General features: G+C 39.5%; 1 protein-coding gene across 3 annotated transcripts in view; it reads right to left on the reverse strand.

Annotated features, from left to right (window-relative positions):
• The window catches only part of AHCTF1 (AT hook containing transcription factor 1), a 97,799-nt gene that overhangs the window by 21,819 nt on the left and 54,171 nt on the right, over window positions 1-21,809 (reverse strand). For all 3 annotated transcript variants that reach the window (XM_011955735.1, XM_011955734.1, XM_011955733.1), the window contains exons 22-29: window positions 16,895-17,039; window positions 16,687-16,818; window positions 15,707-15,857; window positions 7,983-8,133; window positions 7,587-7,694; window positions 4,621-4,813; window positions 2,633-2,827; window positions 1,292-1,688 (exon numbers count right to left, since the gene is read on the reverse strand). In XM_011955735.1, coding sequence (XP_011811125.1) covers window positions 1,292-1,688; window positions 2,633-2,827; window positions 4,621-4,813; window positions 7,587-7,694; window positions 7,983-8,133; window positions 15,707-15,857; window positions 16,687-16,818; window positions 16,895-17,039 — 1,472 coding nt within the window. The remainder of the gene's footprint in view (window positions 1-1,291; window positions 1,689-2,632; window positions 2,828-4,620; window positions 4,814-7,586; window positions 7,695-7,982; window positions 8,134-15,706; window positions 15,858-16,686; window positions 16,819-16,894; window positions 17,040-21,809) is intronic.

The raw sequence follows: 21,809 nt of genomic DNA on the forward strand, positions 1-21,809 counted from the left end.
CCAGTGATTATTTTGGAGGTGAGGACGGAGAGTAGAATGGAATTCTAGAAACGTAAGACTGCTGGATGAGTTTTAAATTGCAATTTGGCAGGGTGCAGTGGCTCACGCCTATAATCCCAGCACTCTGGGAGGTCGAGGAAGGCAGATCACAAGGTCAGGAGTTCGAGACCAGCCTGGCCAATATGGTGAAACCCCATCTCTATTAAAAATACAAAAATTAGCCGGGCGTGGTAGTGGGTGACTGAGGCAGGAGAATCGCTTGAACCCAGTCGGGGGGAGGGGAGGCTGCAGATCGCACCACTGCACTCCAGCCTGGGCAACACAGTGAGACTCCGTCTCCAAAAAAACAAATAAATAAAAATTGTAATAATTTGTTCTGTAAAGTTATTTCTCATAGCTACTGGAAGGACTCTGAAGTCAGACGATGGCATCTTACATTTCCTTCCTTCAATATTACTATTCTTTTCTTTTCTTTTCTTTTTTTTTTTTTTGAGACGGAGTCTCGGTCTGTCACCCGGGCTAGAGTGCAGTGGCCGGATCTCAGCTCACTGCAAGCTCCGCCTCCCGGGTTCACGCCATTCTCCTGCCTCAGCCTCCCGTGTAGCTGGGACTACAGGCGCCCGCCACCTCGCCCGGCTAGTTTTTTGTATTTTTTAGTAGAGACGGGGTTTCACCATCCTAGCCAGGATAGTCTCGATCTCCTGACCTCGTGATCCGCCCATCTTGGCCTCCCAAAGTGCTGGGATTACAGGCTTGAGCCACCACGCCCGGCCTTACTATTCTTTTCTAAATTTCATGGCCAAATAAAAAATCTAACACATAAGTTCTCCTCTGAAATCTCATACCTACTCATGAAGCAAGGTAAGCCACAGTTTTTAAGCCGAAAGAGTAAGATCTGGGCATTATGTCTAGGAACTAGAACACTGTGAGCATATAATATTTAACTCTGACGCTTTCTTTTTGAGACAGGGTCTCGCTCTGTCACGCAGGCTAAAGTACAGTGGTGCAATCATGGCTCACTGAGGTTTCAAACTTCTGAACACTCCCACCATGCCTGGCTAATTTTTAAATTTTTATTTTGTAAAGACAGGGCCTCACTATGTTGACCAGGCAGGTGCTGAACACCTGGGCTCAAGCAATCCTCCAACCTCAGCCTCCCAAAGTGCTGAGATTACTAGCATTAGCCACAGTGTCTGGCTATGATGCTTTCCTTATGGTGGAAAAAATTCTATTATAAACTTTATTGAGGGACATTAATAACAATTTGGAGTGTTCAGAAATGAGTTCTTACCTATTTGTTTCTGCAGGTCTGAAGGAGTTACTTCTGACGCAAATACATCTTTATCTCCATCCTCTTCAGTTTGTTCAGTGACATTAGTAGCTAGTGCAGCGGAAGAGCTTTTGGGCTCACAGGCTGTGGAAACAGTCTCCTCGAGGTCTTCCGGTGACGGGGCGTCCTGATACTCTAAGGTAGTCTCGTCGGATGTGACTGAGGCGCTGCTGTTTCCTTTGCTCACATCCAGTTTCTCTAAACTGTGTGACCCCATATCCGTTTCCTGATGCTCCTTTTCAGTGCTGCTCGGGAAAAAAGATGTGGTCCTATCTTTGCTCTTCAGCCACTCAGTTTCTGCTGGAACTGCACATTTTTTAGGCGTAGTAAATACTTCTAATTTGCTATCATCTGCAGCCTATAAAGTAAGATTTTGAAAAGAAAAAAATGAGTAAATATCACAGTTAAGTCTAGTCCTAAGCTACTCATCCCAGTCATACCCACTCTTTCTTTGCTGTTTTTTTTTTTTTTTTTTTTTGCCCAGGCTGGAGTGCAGTGGCGCGATCTCGGCTCACTACAAGCTCCGCCTCCCGGGTTTACGCCATTCTCCTGCCTCAGCCTCCCGAGTAGCTGGGACTACAGGCGCCCGCCACCTCGCCCGGCTAGTTTTTTGTATTTTTAGTAGAGACGGGGTTTCACCATGTAGACCAGGATGGTCTCGATCTCCTGACCTCGTGATCCGCCCGTCTCGGCCTCCCAAAGTGCTGGGATTACAGGCTTGAGCCACCGCGCCCGGCCTCTTTGCTGTTTTTATGCAAACCCTCTCCTTAATAAAAATTCATTTATTCTAAATCCATTCTCTTCTGGTACATAAAAGTTAATGGTGGCTAATGTTTCCCTAATTGGTAATATACCAGTATTTTCAGAAGACCAAAACACAGGCTAGATGACCAATAATCACTGAGAAGTTCCTGTTAATCTACAGTGGATCTAAAGACACACCCTCCTAAATACACAACCAGCTAGAAATAACACAGTATAAGGTAAAAACAAACATAAAAGCAGCACTAAAAAGTAGGAGGTTTGACTCCTAGTCCCAATTCTACCACCATATATCTAGTTGACTACAGCCAACTTGGCGCTTCCGAGCCCTGTTTATCTGTAAGATGACGTGTTTGGTTTAGCCAATGGCCCCAGTGTTTCTTTCAGAACTAACCTTTTCTGATTTCATTACTAGCTCCAAGGTTATATACAAAAATCTATCGTGGTATTTAAAAAACTGATTTATGTAACTTTTTACTTGTCAGAGCGAATATATTCTTATTAAAAAATGTCTTTTCTCCCAATTATTATCAAACTTACTCCAGGAATCCATTTTGGGTTGACATCTTCTTCCACAAATGAAATTCTAGTTTCTTTAAGTCGCTGAGGAGACCTTCCAGGTGATGGAGAGGGAGATGCTAAAGGTGTTGATCGAAGAGCAGACCTCAGGATGGACTGAGGAGTGAACTCAGAAAATCCAGAAGTAGTAACTGACATGGCCAAACTTTTAGCTTTCTATGGTAAAGAGCAAATGGAATTACACCATGAAAAGTGGTTATATAAAAACAGACTGGGTCAACTGAGTCACAACAGTGGTTATCATCTCCATTAACATATCAATAGAAATATTTATTCCGGATTTCTGCAAAGAAAATAAAAAATTCTTCCAGAGTTTTTTATATGTAAGTCTACAAAACATAAAACTGCATCCACAATTTTTCTAGGCCGGGCGCAGTGGCTCAAGCCTGTAATCCCAGCACTTTGGGAGGCTGAGACAGGCGGATCGTGAGGTCAGGAGATCGAGACCATCCTGGCTAACACGGTGAAACCCCGTCTCTACTAAAAAATACAAAAAACTAGCCGGGCGAGATGGCAGGCGCCTGTGGTCCCAGCTGCTCGGGAGGCTGAGGGAGGAGAATGGCATAAACCCAGGAGGCAGAGCTTGCAGTGAGCTGAGATCCGGCCACTACACTCCAGCCTGGGTGACAGAGCGGGACTCCGTCTCAAAAAAAAAAAAAAAAAAAAACATAATTTTTCTAAAAGCATTATTTCCAACCTAAATTCAACTAAAAAAATGCCAATTAGTAAGATAAATTACTTAACATTATAGAATTACACAAATCTATTACAGAAAACTACAGTGTAAGACTGTAGTATGTTTCAGAAAAAAAAAATTTCATCACACAAATCCAATAATAACCAAATTATGTACCAGAATCCTCTGAAGATTTTAGTACAATGAATACAAATAATCTGAAATTAGCATGTAAATTTATTTAGTAGAGATAATTCCTTCACTTAACTTAGCCTCTAAAGGCCTAGTAAACAAATTACTGAATCCCATTAGATTATAATAAATTTTGTTAGACATGTTACAAGATCATAACAATTCTTTTTTATAGACTGTTCTGGCAGCAAGTATAAAACTACTCTAATTTCATTTCATTTGAACCTAGCTGCAGAGGATACAAAGTGTGATTTTTTTTTTTGACAAATGAAGAAAAATACTATACTGAATATTAACTTATTGAAACCTAATCTTTTCAACTTATTTTAATAACTATTTTAGGAAGAGCATTTATTGAGGTATCTTTTATTCAACCTGAAAAATAAGGATTCCCTAGCTTCACTATAAATGCTTGATATCCAAACAGAGAACCAAGGGACAATGCGGAGGGGTGAGGGAGAAAGAAAGCTTCTGGGTTTCAATTCAGAACATTAGTCAAGGGGCTAGGAAGATAGTATGTTAAAAAAAAAAAAACTTTAAAAAGGAAAGGTTTAAAAAGACCACCACTAGCAGATATCACAAGTTGAGTGCTGTGATTTCTCAGCTAATAACTTGTGAGATGGGAAAAGGCAATTTCAAGAGGGATACCAAAGTAGGAAGGAGTAACAGTTTTGTCAAAGGAGTCAAAGAGTTTAAGTAAATACAAATAAACCGAAGAACTCAATAGCATTTGATAGAAGAAATAACAGCATAATGATATCAGAAATGGAGCTTATTGTAAAAATAAAATAAAAACAAACTCAAGGACCTGAAAGTATTATAAAGCACAAAGGCAAATTCGCAATAACCACACAGAACCTTATATTACATTTAAGAAAATAATGTAATTGTTAACTTTAAGCAGGAAGGGATAAATTAATCAGCTCTGTTTTTAGAAGATGTGAAAACATAAAAAGATGCTTAAAGCATTTCCCAGCACTCCCCAAACGTATCAGTTATAAATTGCTTATTTTTCTCCTTGCTACTTGAAAAATAAGAGCAATCTAGTTTCTTTGTGAATGGTAGATGCATAAATACTAACCTTAACTACAAGAGGAGTTTCAAGCAAATGTAATTCTGAAGTCCTGGAGATAGCGTGAGGTGATCCTTTTAATTGCGAACTTGAGGACAGTGAACGGGATACTAGGTACAAAGGAGATTTCACAGAGCATTGCTGAATAAACTCCGAACACTGAGAAGGCTGGGGGACAGGCTGAACAACCAAATCTAGCAGTCTGTAATCAGAATATGCATTTATTGAGTTATACTGAAAAACCAAAAGACTTTAGTACCCCATTTAATCAAACCTCTATATTCACTGGTAACTATGACACCCACATGCAAATACAAATTCAGTCAAGTATATTAATGTAATCCAAAGTGCCACCATGCATTCAAAAAGTCAGAAAATTTTTCATAGCAAAACAGAATTAAGAATTGCATGTAGCAACTGATTTTTAAAAAGAGTTTGCGTCGTCCTCCTTCCCTTTACCTATATTTACTGAGCTCTCGCTATGTGCCTAGCATCTATTTTCAAGTGAAGATGAACTGCCAATTATTTAAAACACTAAAGAAAAACAGGACAAAGCTTCCCTGGCAATTCATTTACTAAAATTCATTAACATGCAAAATATCCATTCACTTACATGTAATATATATAACGAAAATTGGTTCATTTTGCCTTTACGGTTCTGATTACAATAAAGACTAGACTGACCACCCCCTCCCCACAACCAAAAGTTAACTTTTTCAAATCAGTGAGTTTGGTGACAAAGTACAACTCTACTACAAGGTTTTCCGTAATGTCCTAGTCCCAGTGATAAAACTGATCCCACTGATTGCTTGTAGTGAGCATGTATAATCCAAGTAAGTTTTAAAGCTTAATATACAGATACATTTCAATTCAAAAGTCGAGTTTTCAGGTGGTAATTTTTGGTGGACCATTTGCACAGGTCACTCTTTTCTCGATTTCCTAATAAACAGTCTATCTTATGGTTGTATTTCCTAGCAGTAAAAACAATCCCTTTTTATTTCCCCCAAATGCCAACACGGCTCACCTGAGAATAACCAGAAAAGTAGAGTATGCTCTGAAGCCCAGAAATACAAACTTGTAGTTGCAGGACCCTCCCTGTCATTGCATCTATCGGGGCGGTAGACCCACACAGGTGACAGTGGGTAAATATTTTAAGGTCTTCCCACTTGTTATTCTGTATCAAACACAGCTTTTAGATTTCCACCAAACCAAGAATACCCAATCAGGCTGCTAGACATTTCTTTTCTTCTAGATTCTCTTCTTTCTCTATCTCATTTGCATTTAAATTCTGTACTTGGATTCAGTTCAAACTTGGAAAACAGCTGCTCACTTTTATACTGAGCTATCCCAAAGGAACATTGTTAAATGTTTGCATTGTGTTAATATTTATGTTTAAGGTACCTATTTATGAATGACTGCTTCTCAAAAGCAAGGACTGTGCAACAAAAGCAACCTACCAAGTCAAAGCAAAACTCCTGCATCAACAAGACTTAGTATTTTAACATTAAAGCTTCTAAGGAAAATCTTCTTAAGGTATTTTCTAAATGAAATGTGAAATGCTGCACTAGGTCTCAGGTCTTCAATCCTGAGACCAAATATTCTTTCAGATAACCTTTTCTGATTTCATTACTATCTGCAAGGTTATATACAAAAATCTACAGTGGTATTTAAAAAATTGATTTCTGTAACTTTTTACTTGTTAGAGCTAATTTTTTTTTTACTATAATCCATATAAAGAATACATCCTATATCACATAAAAATATCAATTACATAAATTAGCACTTTAGCTTTACTATATGATGTACCCACAGATGTTATCTATTTTGCTGTATTTCATTGCAAGATATACTGTCTACCCAGTAATGCAAACTCACTATGAAAAACACGTAAGGTAAATATTCAAAACCCAATTGGCTCTCTTCTATCTGAGTTAATACTGGCTTTAAGGACCTGAGGCCATTAATCAACGGTCTTTTAACTTCTATTATTGCTCCCCGCAACCTCAGAGCTATTAAATTACAAAAAGACCAAGGGGACTTGTAGGAAAAAAAAAAAAAAAATCAGAACTACTGGTAGAAAAAAAGAATGTCAGTAATAATGACTTTCATTTAAAATATCTTCTTTCCACTTAAAATACCATCTTACCAGAGGAAATAAAGCGAAACAACCTGACTAAATTTAGTGCGAAAAAAGAAAAATCCTTTCCACCTTTAAAATATGTCTATTATTACACTCTGTACTTTTGGCCTCAGTTGTTTCTATGACCTTACCTCAAGTATCTTTTTCTTAGTATCAAAAATTCAGATAATCTTGTAATGATTATCTATAATCATTATAAATACTTTAAATAATGTAATTTCGTCCTTGATAAAATAAAAAATTTGCAATGATCCTGGGTATATTAAGAACAAATAATCAATGCATTAAGATACACACTCTGTTCTCTGTGGTAGATAATTATGAACACTTTTCAACTAACCAATGCTCGTAAGTAAATACTTGCAATCACAATTTCATCTTGGATACAAAACTTCAAGTTAACTATTTTTGTAACACCATAGGTAAGATGTAAAAGTGCTGCATCTGAAGCAACACAAGACATTTTAGTAGGCAACGCTGAACAGAAGAAAGCTTCAGTGAGCTACCCAAGATTAATTTGTAACTAAGTATGAAAACAATCTTCATTTAGAGGTCTAGTAACAAGGAGGTAACAAGGAAAGTAAGTTAACAGTTTGCTAAGGAGACAAACTCCACTCCCGTCCACTGAGCAGTCTGAAATTATTAAACAAAGTTTTCAGTACACTACCTGATGTAACATTTCCTAAATTACTGCTGCCCAAAGTATAATAAAAAGCAAACATTAAAATATTCATTTAATAATTTAAGATAGTCTATAAAATGTTAATGATAATTAAAAATTATTGTAATTATCAAGTAACATTGTGTCTCTAAGAATGATTTAATAAATTCTTACCTAGAAATTTTTTGTGATGCTTTTGAAATTGGTGTTCCAAAAAATGCCTCAGGCAGCTCTGGAGCTGGGAGCGAATACATTACAGAAGATGGTTCTTCTATTTTTGACCTACAAAAAATAAAAATTTAACTTCTAATGTATCACAAGGTGCACTGGTAACAAGTGGATTAGATGGGAGAACAAAGGGTTTTCATTTTTTTTACTTTGTACATTTCTGCATTGCTTACAAATAACAATGAACATTTCACTTTTAAAGGTTTTTAAAAATTCTTCTAAGAAACAGTTTATCTTTTTTACTTATACTAATACTAATAAACTTAGGCAATGAGAGTGGATTGCTGATGTCCAGTAAAGATGAACATGCAGCATGACTATGAAACACGTAAGAAAACATACCTATTGTAAGGTGTGGTGCTACTTATAGGTTCTTTGCTTGCCCAAACTTCTCCAATTTTAGATAACACATTGTTGATGAAAACAGATCTCGTCAACACAGTTCCTGTTACAACTTGCTTTGGAACTGCTGATAATGGCTTGGGTCTAGAAACTGTAAAATGAAGAATGTTGGAATTAACTGCATCTCTAACAAACAGGATTTTAATAAAAGCATATGAAAGAATGATTACAAAAAACAACCACACATTACGTGGTAAGAGTAGCTAAAAATTATATAGATAATTTTTTGTTTTTTAAGACCAGTCTTGCTCTATCACTCAAGCTGGAGTGCAGTGGCACGATCTCAGCTCACTGCAACCTCTGCCTCCTGGGTTCAAGTGATTCTCTGGCCTCAGCTTCCCAAGTAGCTGGAATTACACGCATAGCCACCATGCCCGGCTAATTTTTTTTTTTTTTTTTTGAGACGGAGTCTTGCTCTGTCGCCCAGGCTGAAGTGCAGTGGCACGATTTTGGCTCACTGTAACTTCTGCCTGCGAGGCTCAAGAGATTTTCCTGCCTCAGCCTCCTGAGTAGCTGGGACTACAGGCATGCGCCACCATGCCCTGCTAATTTTTGCATTTTTTGTTTGTTTGTTTTTGTTTTTGAGACACAGTCTTGCTCTTGTTGCCCAGGCTGGAGTACAGTGGCGTGATCTCGGCTCATTGCAAGCTCTGTTCCCTGGGTTCACGCCATTCTCCTGCCTCAGCCTCCCGAGTAGCTGGGACTACAGGTGCCCACTACCATGCCCAGCTAACTTTTTGTATTTTTTAGTAAAGATGGGGCTTCACCGTGTTAGCTAGGATGGTCTCAATCTCCTGACCTCGTGATCCACCCGCCTCGGCCTTGGCCTCCCAAAGTGCTGGGATTACAGGCCTGAGCCAACGTGCCCAGCCATGTGTTTTGTTTTTTTTTTAAACAAATTGAAGGTCTGAGGCAACCCTGTGCCCAGCAAGTCTACTGGCACCATTTTTTCAACAGCATGTGCTTACCCCACTGACTAGCTATTCCCCCTTGTCTCTCCCTTTCCCCGAGGACCTCCCTTATTCCCTGAGACTGACAATATCTAAAAATTAAGCCAACAAACAACCCTACAAAGACCTCAGGTGTTCATGTGAAAGGAAGAGTCGCATGTCTATGACTTTAAATCAAAAGCTAGACTCTTATGCCAGTTAGCCAAGTTGTAAACGCAAAAAAGAACCTGAAGGAAATTAAAAGTGCTACTTCAGTGAACACATGAATGGGCAGTCAATGCCTGGCTTCAAAGGACAGGGTGACTCTGCAGCTAGGGGTTAATATACTCAATGACTTTAAATTAAAAGCAATCACCATTCCAAAAATCTCAAGGCCCTTAAGAATGATGAGAAATCTACTATGCCTGCCTTCTATCAATGGAAAAAGCCTAGATGAAAACACATCTGTTGACAGCATGGTTTACCGAGTATTTTAAACCTATTGTTGAGAACTACTCAGAAAAAAAAAAAAAAGTCTTTTCAAATATCACTGCTCACTGATAACGCACCTGGTCACCCAGGAGCTCTGATGACGTACAAGGAGACGAATGTTGTTAGCAGGCATGAAAACACAACATCCATTCTGTAACCCTGGATCACAGAGTCATCTTAATTTTCAAGATATAATTTAGAAATACATTGCATAAAGCTACAGTTGTCACAGACAGTGATTCTTCTGAGAGATCTGAACAAAGTCCTTTGAAAACGTTCTGGAAAGGATTCACCATTCTAGATGCCATTCAGCACATTCATAATTCCTGGGAGGAGTCAAACTGTACAATAAGAAGAGTTTGGAAGAAGGTGATTCCATCTTTCATGAATAACTTTGAGGGCTTCAAGACTTCAGTGGAGAAAACCACCGCAGATATGGGGGAAAGAGCAAGAGAACTAGAATGAGAAGCAGAGCCTGGGCCAGGCATGATGGCCCATTCTTGTAATCCCAGCACTTTCGCAAGCCAAGGTGGGAGGATCACTTGAGGCCATGAGTTTGAGAACAGCCTGGGCGACATAGTGAAGCCCTCTCTACAAAAGATAGCCAGGCGTGGTGGCACACACCTGTAGTCTCAGCCACTCGGAAAGCTGAGGCAGGAGGATCACTTGAGCTCAGGAGGTCAAGGCTACAATGAGCTATGATCATGCCACGGTACTAGAGTGTCTGTGACAGACCAAGACCTTGTCTCTTAAAAAAACAAAAACAGACTAAAGATGTGATAAATTGCTGTCATCTCATGATAAAACATGAATAAATGAGGAATTGCTTCTTACAGATAGACAAGTGGATTCTTGAGATGCAATCTGCAGTGTTGAGATGATAAAGTGTAACAGATGGGGGTCTCCAGGGATTACAGGAATTTCACATTTAAAAGAAAAAAGTATAATACGTAAGCGATATTTTAATTACTAACTCCTCTAAAGAGGGATCTAGTAAAAATACCCTAAACTTTCTAGCTAAAAGAGGGTATAAAACCTACAAAAAAAAAAAAAAAACCCAAGGCTATTTAACTTCTCAGGGATAGGGTGTCTTTCCCAGGACAGGAAAACGGTTGTGTGTCACACACCTCCTCCTGAGAACCAAAAATGCTTGAAAATGGCCGGATTCCGTCATATATAAATTTCCAATTTGGGTATTTTAACAAAGCCTTTTTATAAAAAGCTACAAGAGCCGGAATCAGACCCTTTTAAATAAGATAAACAATAAAACTGAGCCTTCAAAAAACTAAAAACAACTAACCAAGCAAACAGAAAGTGACTGCTGCTCCCACTATAGCCTTGCTGAACTTGCTAAACCTTTCGACTTATCCGTCCCATAAATGGCAGGAAATAGCTAGCTGGGGGGGCACTTACCCAAATGCTAGGACCACTAAAAAGGGTGGTGGCTCATTTTTCTAACCAGCTTGACATGGGGGCCACAAAATGGCCCCCATGTCTTAGGACAGTGGTTACAAGTTGCCTATTAATGAGAAAAGCTTAAAAACAAACCATGGGTCAGATATTAACGGTCTAGGTCCTCAGTTACCCAGAGTGCTAAAAACAGAGACACCATTCGCTTACTGATGGGAGGATGTAACGATAGAAACTTAAAACTAAGGGGCAGCCACATCAAGGTATGCCAGATCCTTAACCCTGCCATGCTCCTGCCCACCTCCCAGGAACTGCTCCTACACAAATACTAAACCACTATTGGTAAAATGTATTCTAGTCAAAAGGACCTAAAAAACCAACCCTTTCAGAACTTTGAAGTTAACAAAGTCTTGGTTTGTAAATCAGAGTAACATCATAAAAAGGGGCCGAGAAAAACAAGGTGTACAATGCTGCCCTCACTTGGAGTTAAGGAGGCTAACAGCCTACAATCCCTGACTAGAGAGAGCCTTCTCTTCAGGACAGGATAAGGCCACCACGTCTCCACCGACTCTAAGTATGCTTTCTCTGTAATCCATCCCTACACTGCTTTTTTTTTTTGAGGCCTCCTGACTGCAGACAATAAGGAGGTTAATCATATTAAAAATATTACAGCTATTAGAGGCAGCAGTACAGTTACCTAAAAGGGTAGCGGTGGCCTGCCAGGGTCACCAAAAAAATAAAAAATAAAAATTTGAGGTTATTAAAAATAATAATAACCTAAAGACACAGCTACTAAAAAGACAACCCAAACACGTGAACTTTACAAATGACCTGATCCCAGACATTCTACTCCACAAGCCCCAGCCTCAGTGTTCACCTCCGGAATCAAAGCCAAATGGGAAGGGTATTTTCCACATTTAGATTCAGAAGGATGAACTATTAATGACCAAAAAAAAGAAAAAAAAATCTAGATTCCCAAAACCTAGGGTGGTCTATAACTAAATATGGTCATAGATCATCACATCATGGTAAAAAAACAAAACAAATCTTATGCAATTAGTTAATAAAGATACCTGATCTAAAAGATAAAACATCAAGGATCTAACAGGTGTCTCCAATTTGTACAAAATAATACCCAGATCGGGCTCCCTTGTGACTCCACTAACCTAAGCCGTCCAGCTGGGTGGCATGCCAGGAAAAGACTGACAAGAAGACTTTACAGTGATGCCCCAGCACCCAAAAACTTCAGGTACCTACTAGTGTAGACACCTTTACTGGCTAAATAAAAGCCTTCCCTTGTCACACACAAAAAGACAAACGAGGTTGTCGGAGTTTTAATCAAAGACATCATCTTGGGGTTTTTGGCTTACTCTGACCAATCCAGAGTGACAACAGAGCTGCCTTCATTTACAAAGTTACTCAGGGGGTGTCCTCTGCCTTGGAGATTTAATAGAGGAGGGTACACACAACTTAAGAAGCCTCAGCCATCTAAAAAGGTCAAGCATAGTAATAACACCATAAGGGCCACGCTAGCCAAACTATGCCAGGAAACTCAAAAAACTGACTAAAGCTCCTTCCCATGGCACTACCACGGGTGCTGAAAGGGAATGGGCCTTGGCCCTTTCCAATTACCATACAGAAGAGCTTGCTTGGCATGACTGAACCTTCAACGTGCGCTGCTGTTGAGACCGAGAGGGCGGGAAAACATGCTGTCGATATCAAAACATACAAACTCTCAAAATATATGGAACCACAATCTTCTAGTTCCCACCGAGGTTAAGCTTCACCCGTATTAACCTACAGACTGGGTTCACCGCAAGACTCAAAAATCCTAATCACCTCCAGACCAACTAAACTCTGTTTGGACCCTGTGCTATTAACCACTCACTCTTCTCCTAAAATTCAGGGGCTCAGACCCTAAAAACCATCCTTCCTGAGTGAATGCTGCACCACAGCCCTCAGATCAGGCTCTACTAGGTTCAACTTATTCCTATAAGCCAGTCTCTGACTTCCGGGGACGGAATATTACACATTAAGTAAAATGTGCCCTTGCCATACTCGATATATTCAAACTTTCCCCCTTATAGAACTCTCCATACTCATTACTCTTCTGTAAAATAAAAAAATCTTAACTGGTGATAAATTACCATATAAAAAATAAACTCTTTCTCCCTCTACTGTTCAGTCCCTTTTATTACTGTGGCTGATGGTCTCTGGAAAGACAATACACTAGTTAATTTCTCCTGCATCACAGCAAAGGGAAAGAATCTGTCCCAATACTGAATATACGATAGACACCCACAAGCCTCGCCTGTCCAAGCCAAGCAATTTGTGGTGATCTCAAACTTCATTTTCACCCCACAAAACTGGAGCAAGCTTCCCTTTCCTGCAGTTATCCCCTCCACAAAAACGTTCCTTGTGTCACCTTGACTAACACATCTATAGTAAATACTACTTACTGTATAAGTCCTACTAAACTATTCAACTGCAGGTCAAATATACAGGCACTATGATATTCTTTCAACACAGACTTACTATACTGACAAAAGATCTGACCCAAAAGGGAGGTACCGGCTGCTGCTTCTGACACTACCACCTGCCACCTCAATACTACTACACTACTGTCCTGACGCAATCACCATTCATATTTCAATATTAAAAATAGTATTTTAAAATATTTAGTATTTAAGTATTTTTTAATAATAGAGACAACCCACTAAATAAAACTCAAGACAAAGAGCGCCAAACTCCAGTTTCTAGTATATACAATAGACATGCCAACAACTTACGATCAAATTTCAGCTGACTGAAGAGACTGAGACCATCTTTGATGTGGGCCTCTGTCTCCCTTACAAAAAGATGACATCTAAAGCCAAATAACATACTATTAAATGTCTCTATCTTCAGACAAATACATGTCCCTCTGAGGCATGTAAAAAGTGACTGCTGCTCCCACTGTAGCCTTGCTTAACTTGCTAAACCTTTGGACTTATCTGTCCCATAAATGGCAGGAAATAGCTAGCTGGGGGAGCACTTTCCAAATGCTAGGACCACTAAAAAGGGTGGTGGCTCATTTTTCTAATCAACTTGACATGGTGGCCATGAAATGGCCACCCAGAAAAATATATACCCCACTGCCAAGCTGCCTTGGATTCCTTCCCTTCACCCTGTTTAACATTAACTTATCCCTACGTCTTGAACCTCTCAATAAAATCTGTATCTTCCAAATTTAAAAAATTCAACTATAGGGCCGGGCGCGGTGGCTCAAGCCTGTAATCCCAGCACTTTGGGAGGCCGAGATGGGCGGATCACGAGGTCAGGAGATCGAGACCATCCTGGCTAACACGGTGAAACCCCGTCTCTACTAAAAATACAAAAACTAGCTGGGCGAGGTGGCGGGCGCCTGTAGTCCCAGCTACTCCGGAGGCTGAGGCAGGAGAATGGCGTAAACCCAGGAGGCGGAACTTGCAGTGAGCTGAGATCCGGCCACTGCACTCCAGCCTGGGCGACAGAGCGAGACTCCGCCTAAAAAAAAAAAAAAAAAAAAATTTCAACTACAGCTGCTCTTACTACAACAATACCAGCCATTACAACCTATCCTGAGAGATCTTGAAATATATTTAAATTTAGCATCTAAAAATTTTCACTCATTTAACATCTCTAGACACGCATCCCTGATCAACATGAAAAAGTTACAAAAAAAACTGACCTCCGGCTCTCAGCCCTTAAGAATGTGGAGTAACATATCTCCAGGGAGAAAATTTGTAAACAGACAGAGAGAGTCTCCCAGGATTACAGAAATTTAATCAACAATCAGCCTGTTTTACAGCCTCCCGCTATTTAGCCGGTTTCTTCCTAAACCCTATGTAAAATATTAGTCACGTATTTTGTTAAAACCATCTCCTGACAGGCCAACAACTTATAGATAAACCAGAATGAACTTTCCTTACCACCATACTGAAGTCTCCACCCTAGGAAGTGCTACGGCTTCCTTACCATGACAGAGACCTACATACTGACATAATAACTAAGTCGACACAACAGGGACCACCCCTTCACATACAACGGCACAACCTCTCCCCTCTCCAGAAAACCCTCCTGTCACTCTCCCTCAGCTGGACGCTGCTTTGGAGAATCCTCCCGGTGTTGTCCTCCTTACCTAGGAGCCAAATAATAAAGAGTCCGATTGACCAAAACCTGCCTTCTTATAGAGTAGTTTGTTACTCAACAGGCATTTAGAATATTACATAAACTTAAGATGACAGGGCAGAGGCAGGGTTTGAGAGGACTGACTCATTCTGAAAGAAGTTCTATGGCTAAAATGCTATCAAACAGCATCACATGCTACCGAGAAACTCTAGTGAAAGAAGAGTAAACTGACATGGCAAACTTCACTGTGTCGTCGTAAGAAACCGTCACAGCCACTTCAACCTTCAGTAATCACCATGCTGGTAAGTCAGCAGCCATCAACACTGAGATAAGATCCTCTACTGGCAAAAGGATTACACTTCACAGAAGGCTCAGATGATCGTTAGCATTTTTTTTAGCAATATTGCATTTCAAAATTAAAGTATGTACACTGGTTTTAAGAATAATGCTACTGCACACTTAAAAGTATAGTGTAAACACTATGCTATGGGAAACCAAAAATTCAGAAGACTAGCTTTATCGTGATAGTCACTTTATTGCAGTGATCTGGAACCAAACCAGCAATATCTCCAAGGTATGCCTGTGTTAGCGAAAGTAGCTAAATTTAAGGTGGTTTCAGAAAAGTAATTATTCAGTATCATTTTTGATCCAATAGATGATGATATTCTTCAATGAAATTCTTACCTAATCGAAAAACTGATGATGTTGACAGATGATAAGGCTTAGCTCGTTCAACAGCTAATTTTCGATGGACTCTAGGAAGGATTTTTCCATACTGGTCTAATATAGAATTTCGAGCCAGTGATCTCTCCCGCAAACGAGGATCACGATCATTCTATTAAATATCAAAATTGGTAAGAAATTTAACCTTCAAAATGTTAGGTGCTATAATTCTATATTTACCATTTAAAATAAAACTACGAATATCCAAAAATATCTTCCTCCTACCTACATATCTATTTTTCCAAACCAAGAACTTCATCCACATATATAATTGTTTCAACAATCCTTACCCATCAATAAATGGGTAAGGATTACCCTTCCAAATCTCTGCTACCAAGCCTTCGTTCTTCATAACTAATAAAAACAATGGTCATTAAGCATCCATATGTGTCAGGCAACATTCTACTTTACACACATCTCTGTGCATCCTCAAAACCACCTCACAAGGAGATGTTATCATTTTATAGTTGATAAAACCAAGACTGAGAGTGTGTCCCAAGCACACAGAGTAAATGAAGAATTAGTCTGACCCTCGAAGTCCAATGATCTTTGTACTATATGACCCTTACTGCTGGCCTCTATGTCTTCCTCTACCACACAATGATCTTTGTACTATGTAACTCCTACTGCTGGCCTCTATGTCTTCCTCTACCACACAATGATCTTTGTACTATGTAACTCCTACTGCTGGCCTCTCCATCTTCCTCGTTTTCCCTGAGTGAAATGGCATTATTGTAGGCAGACATCAGAACATAAATGGCATACATAAAAGAATCAGGTAGTAATACCGTGTTCCCAATTCTGTTACAGAGATAACTGAGGATTCAAAGTAATGCTAGGCACAGTGGTTACCAAACTGTAATCTCTTATATAACAAACCAAAACAGTCTCCAGTTTTCCTTATTCTCTTATCCCCCATAATAAGACAACTTGAATCATACCATAACATTAATCTTCAGAGTTTGGTTCAGCTTCAAGGCAGGCACATAATTGGCACGCTGCAAATGGTGCACTAAAAGGAATTCATGATTCTGAACACTGGCACTGGACTGCAAAAAATTCACTAAACATTCCTAAAAAGAACAAAATAGACTGTCAACTACCAATTTATCTTGAATTTCTGACAAGTTTACATGGGTAAGTAATTACCTGCTCCGTGTCTGTAAACGGTAGCTTCAGTAAATCTTCCATTAAGCCCATTTCCTGACAGACTTCATACATGTGCTTTAGTAACTCCTCTACATTCAACCTATTGCAATGTTGCCGCAAGAAACTCCAGGCTTCAACCATGCATCTGAAAGCATATTTATCAAAGTTTAGTTTTAGAAAAATTTATTTAAATGTACAAAACAAGAAATCTAAATGGAGAATCTCAAAGATATTTTGTAAAGTATCTTTACAAATAATTTAAAAGTACTTAAAAAAATTTGTTGAATACTAAGTACTGCATAATGAATCTTGCTAATAATATCAGTAAAATGACATGTTTAAAGAATTTTATGGCCGGGCGCGGTGGCTCAAGCCTGTAATCCTAGCACTTTGGGAGGCCGAGACGGGCGGATCACAAGGTCAGGAGATCGAGACCACCCTGGCTAACACGGTGAAACCCCGTCTCTACTAAAGAATACAAAAAACTAGCCGGGCGACGAGGCAGGCGCCTGTAGTCCCAGCTACTTGGGAGGCGGAGGCAGGAGAATGGTGTAAACCTGGGAGGCGGAGCTTGCAGTGAGCTGAGATCCGGCCACCGCACTCCAGCCTGGGCGACAGAGCCAGACTCCGTCTCAAAAAAAAAAAAAAAAAAATTTTATGCTGCTTTATAAAATAATAAAAAGCAAAGTACACAAACTTCAAAGAAGACAAAAACTAATGTGGCCTGGATAGAGCTGAATGATTGGTGTGGTGTGACAGAGGAACGTCAGGCTTTTAAAGCAGTGGCACTCAGTGGGAAGTGTGGGAGAGACACAGACCTACACGTGGAATCAAGCACACTGTGTTCATGAGGAAGGGAGAGTACAGCTTAGCAGTAGATGTTTTTTGGTTGATTTGCAGCAAGATTAGATTGGAGAACTTGGGTTAAATTTGGCAGTCTCAGACACCATGCAGAGGTGCTGAGACGTCCTTTTGTGGGCAATAAGATCATTTAAATGAAGGAGTGTTTCTTACACAGAAGTCTCCCAGAATCAGGTGGGAGGTGTTTTTTTTTAAATTATTTATTTATTTTTTTAAATGCCAGTGTTCAACTCATACCCCACTGACAGCATGGTCTTGAAGGTTCACTTGAGCATATCTATAAAAATTATAATTAGATATAGGTCAGGACCCAATGATCCCAATGCAAAAAATATAGTCTACAGAAACACCAGCAAAAATTGCATAAAGATTAAGTATAAGAATATACAGTGAGAGCCAGGCATAACGGCTCACGCCTGTAATCCCAACACTCTGGGAGGCCAGGGCAGGCAGATCACTTGAGCCTAGGAGTTCAAGACCAGCCTGGGCAACGTGGTGAGACCCCAACTACAAAAATACAGAAATTGGCCCGGCGTGGTGGTGTGTGCCTGTAGTCCCAGCTATTTAGGAGGCTGAGGTGGGAGGATTGGTTGATCCTAGGAAGTCATGACTGCAGTGAGCTATGATCATGCCACTGCACTCCAGACTGGCAGATAGAGCAAGATTCTGTCTTTGAAAAAAAAAAAGAATATACGGTGAAACAATGAATTATGATGTAGCCCTATATGAGGAAAATATGTATTAACTTGGAAAATCATTACAGTTTTTTAAAAAGCAAGTTAAAAACAGTATGAAAATGATAATTAAAAAAATAACCAATAAAACTTCTGTTTACATATTTATTTAAATAGATAAGAAAAAGTTCTGAAGATACACACTAAGAACGGTAGTGATCAATCTGGCAGTTAAAATTTTTGGAGAGGTTGACGACCTCCAAGGCAGAATAAAAACTGGCAAGACTGCACTGCCCTAGACTTTCTGTGAATACAAAGTTACTTGGGGAAGCAAACGGTACCCACTCTTGGCAGATCAGGGCCATCTGTTAATTTTGTTGTTCTGGGACTAGAACATTTTCACATATTCCACAGGGCTTATACAGGCCAATAAGTCAAGAAGTACAATGTGTAGAGGTATTCCCTAAAAATTTACATCTGAAATTGCCTCGTACTTCTCTCGCTACACAGTGGAATCATGATAACTTGAGTGTAGAAGAGTGTTCATCTGTGTGTCCATGTGCACAGAAATATGGTCATTTTTCCCTAAACCAAAATCCAGAAACCTTAAAAGCAGAACATTTTTGAACAAAGAAAAACAGAATAAAATGAACATTTCATTATTAAATTTCACAACAAAGTTGATTTCCCTAATGTATACAAAGCGGCTATAAAATCAGTAAGATAAATCCCAACAACACAGGAAAAAAAGCCAAAGATTTTAATGGGCAGGTCACAAAAGAAATAGCTCTTTAAAAAAAGATAGTTTTTTTATTATAGTGAGACTGAACATACCAAAACTACCATTTACCTATGAGATGACGAGACAAAAACTACCTGGCACACTGTGTTGATAAAAGACACAGCACACGGTAATTGAGAGGAGGATTAACTTGGCATAACCTTGATGGAGGGCAATTTGCCCTACTTGTCAAAATTAAACTACCAAAATTACGAAGGCAAACATCCTTTCACCTTAGGATTTTATTCTACAAACTGGCATACGTGCAATATGTGTGGTTACTCATCATAGCATTGTTTAAAATGGCTAAAAGTTGAAACAACCTAAGTGTTCATTACAGATAACTATTAATAATTAGGGCAAGGTGTGGCAGCTCAAGACTGTAATCCCAGCACTCTGGGAGACCGAGATAGGTGGATTTATCACCTGAGGTCAGGAGTTCGAGACCAGCCTGGCCAACATGGCAAAATCCTGTCGCTACTAAAAATACAAAAATTAGTCAGGCATGATGGTGCATGCCTGTAATCCCAGCTACTTGGGAGACTGAGGCAGGAGAATCGGCTTGAACCCGGGAGGCGGAGGTTGCAGTGAGCCGAAATCACTCCACTACACTCCAGCCTGGGTGACAAGTGGGACCCTTTTCCCCCAACCCCGCCAAAAAAAAAAAGGGAGAATTAAAAAAAAAAAATGGTACAGCCATCCAAATAATGAACTACTATGCAACAGTTAAAAAGCAAATCCTTTATGTAATTATAAAATTAGCACCAAACTAAAGTGAAAAAAAGTATATTGCAGAAGGGTGTACAGTCAGAAGGGTATACAGTGTGCTGTTTTTATTTGTTAAAAGGGTTTACTGGGAGACAATATATAGGCATTTGTTAACATTTGTTTAGAAGATCTTAGAAGAATACACTAGAAGTTATTCACAGTACTGGGTACTAAGAGGAAAGAGGCAGTTGGGAATTCACTATGTCATCATTCTCACCTCTTAAAACACTGGAGCACGTAAATAGCTTATCATCAAAAACAAATAATATGTCTCTCCCCCAGCCCATAGGCATTATATATTTTTAAAAATTTCCACTTTAAGCAGGGCATGGTGGCTCACGCCTGTAATCCCAGCACTTGGGGAGGCCGTGGCGGACATATCACAAGGCCAGGAGTTCAAGGCCAGCCTGACCAACATGGTGAAACCCTGTCTCTACTAAAAATACAAAAATTAGCCAGGTATGGTGGCAATGCCTGTAATCCCAGCTATTCAGGAGCCTGAGGCAGGAGAATCACTTGAATACAGGAGGTGGAGGTAACAGTGAGCCTAGATCGCGCCACTACACTCCATCCAGCCTGGTGGACACAGCGAGACTCCAACGAAAAAAAAAAAAAATTTCCACTTTAAACTGTGATACACTCCCAGTTGATCAGACATACTAGCAGGAGTAAGATAAACTTACTTTATGATTTACCAAATATTAATTTGATAATCGTATACAGAGTATTTTTAACAACAAATGACAAATGATGATATTCTTTCCCAGTTTCCCCTATAGCAGGAAAACACTTTCAACTTCAAGAAATCCATTGCCAACACTTAGCAAATGTTTTAAAACAAAGTCTCCAAATCCTCACTATTTTCTTTCTTCCTACAGAAGACAATAATGATGCTAGGAAGAACAGTAAGAAAATTAATTTATGAAAGGCTAGGTTAGCATGTTGGCAGTAAAAGATACAGAAGTCATTTTAATAAGGAATGCATGGGGGTTCTCAGCAATACAGCAAAGACAGACTGAAACCCCATCCTGTGGCGGCAAACTCTCTAAACGTGCTAGACCAAATACAAATGTGCATTATGAAATGCATGGTGGAGACCACAACACAAAAAGACATTCAAGAGAGGTAAACCACCAAGCACTGATTGTTAGTGACTGGAGTAAAGTACAAAGACTGGGGAAAGACACATACAGGATATAAATAAAAAAGGTTATTTGTGTGTCTACATTAACAATTATTCATGATAAAGAAGGTTACCATATAATAATTTTAAAAGTCATTTTTAAAAAGAACAAACTAAAACTCTTATGTACCTAATACTCAAAATAGAAAAAGCTGGCAATACGGTGAGGAACTGAGACATCCACCATTAGTGTCAGCAACTTCGCATACTTAGTAACTCACAGAACAGACCAGGAAAAAAAATTATTAAGGACACAGAAAGATTAAAACCATGCAACGAACAAACTTGATCATGGGGACAAATATATCTGACATTTCACCTATTAAATGGAGAATACATTGAGTACTTATCAGTGGGTAAATCAAGTCTTACCAAAAAAATTTTTTTTAAATAGAAGCAGGGTTGGCTGGGCGAGGAGGTTCACGCCTGTAATCCCAGCACTTTGAGAGGCTGAGGCAGGCAGATCACCTGAGGTCAGGAGTTGGAGACCAGCCTGACCAACATGGTGAAACCCTGTCTCTATTAAAAATACAAAAATTTGCCGGGTGCAGTGGCTCAAGCCTGTCATCCCAGCACTTTGGGAGGCCGAGACGGGCGGATCACGAGGTCAGGAGATCGAGACCATCCTGGCTAACACGGTGAAACCCC

The sequence above is a fragment of the Colobus angolensis genome, unplaced genomic scaffold (genome assembly GCF_000951035.1).
Source record: "Colobus angolensis palliatus isolate OR3802 unplaced genomic scaffold, Cang.pa_1.0 Scaffold40, whole genome shotgun sequence".
In the NCBI taxonomy this organism is placed as follows: domain Eukaryota; kingdom Metazoa; phylum Chordata; class Mammalia; order Primates; family Cercopithecidae; genus Colobus; species Colobus angolensis.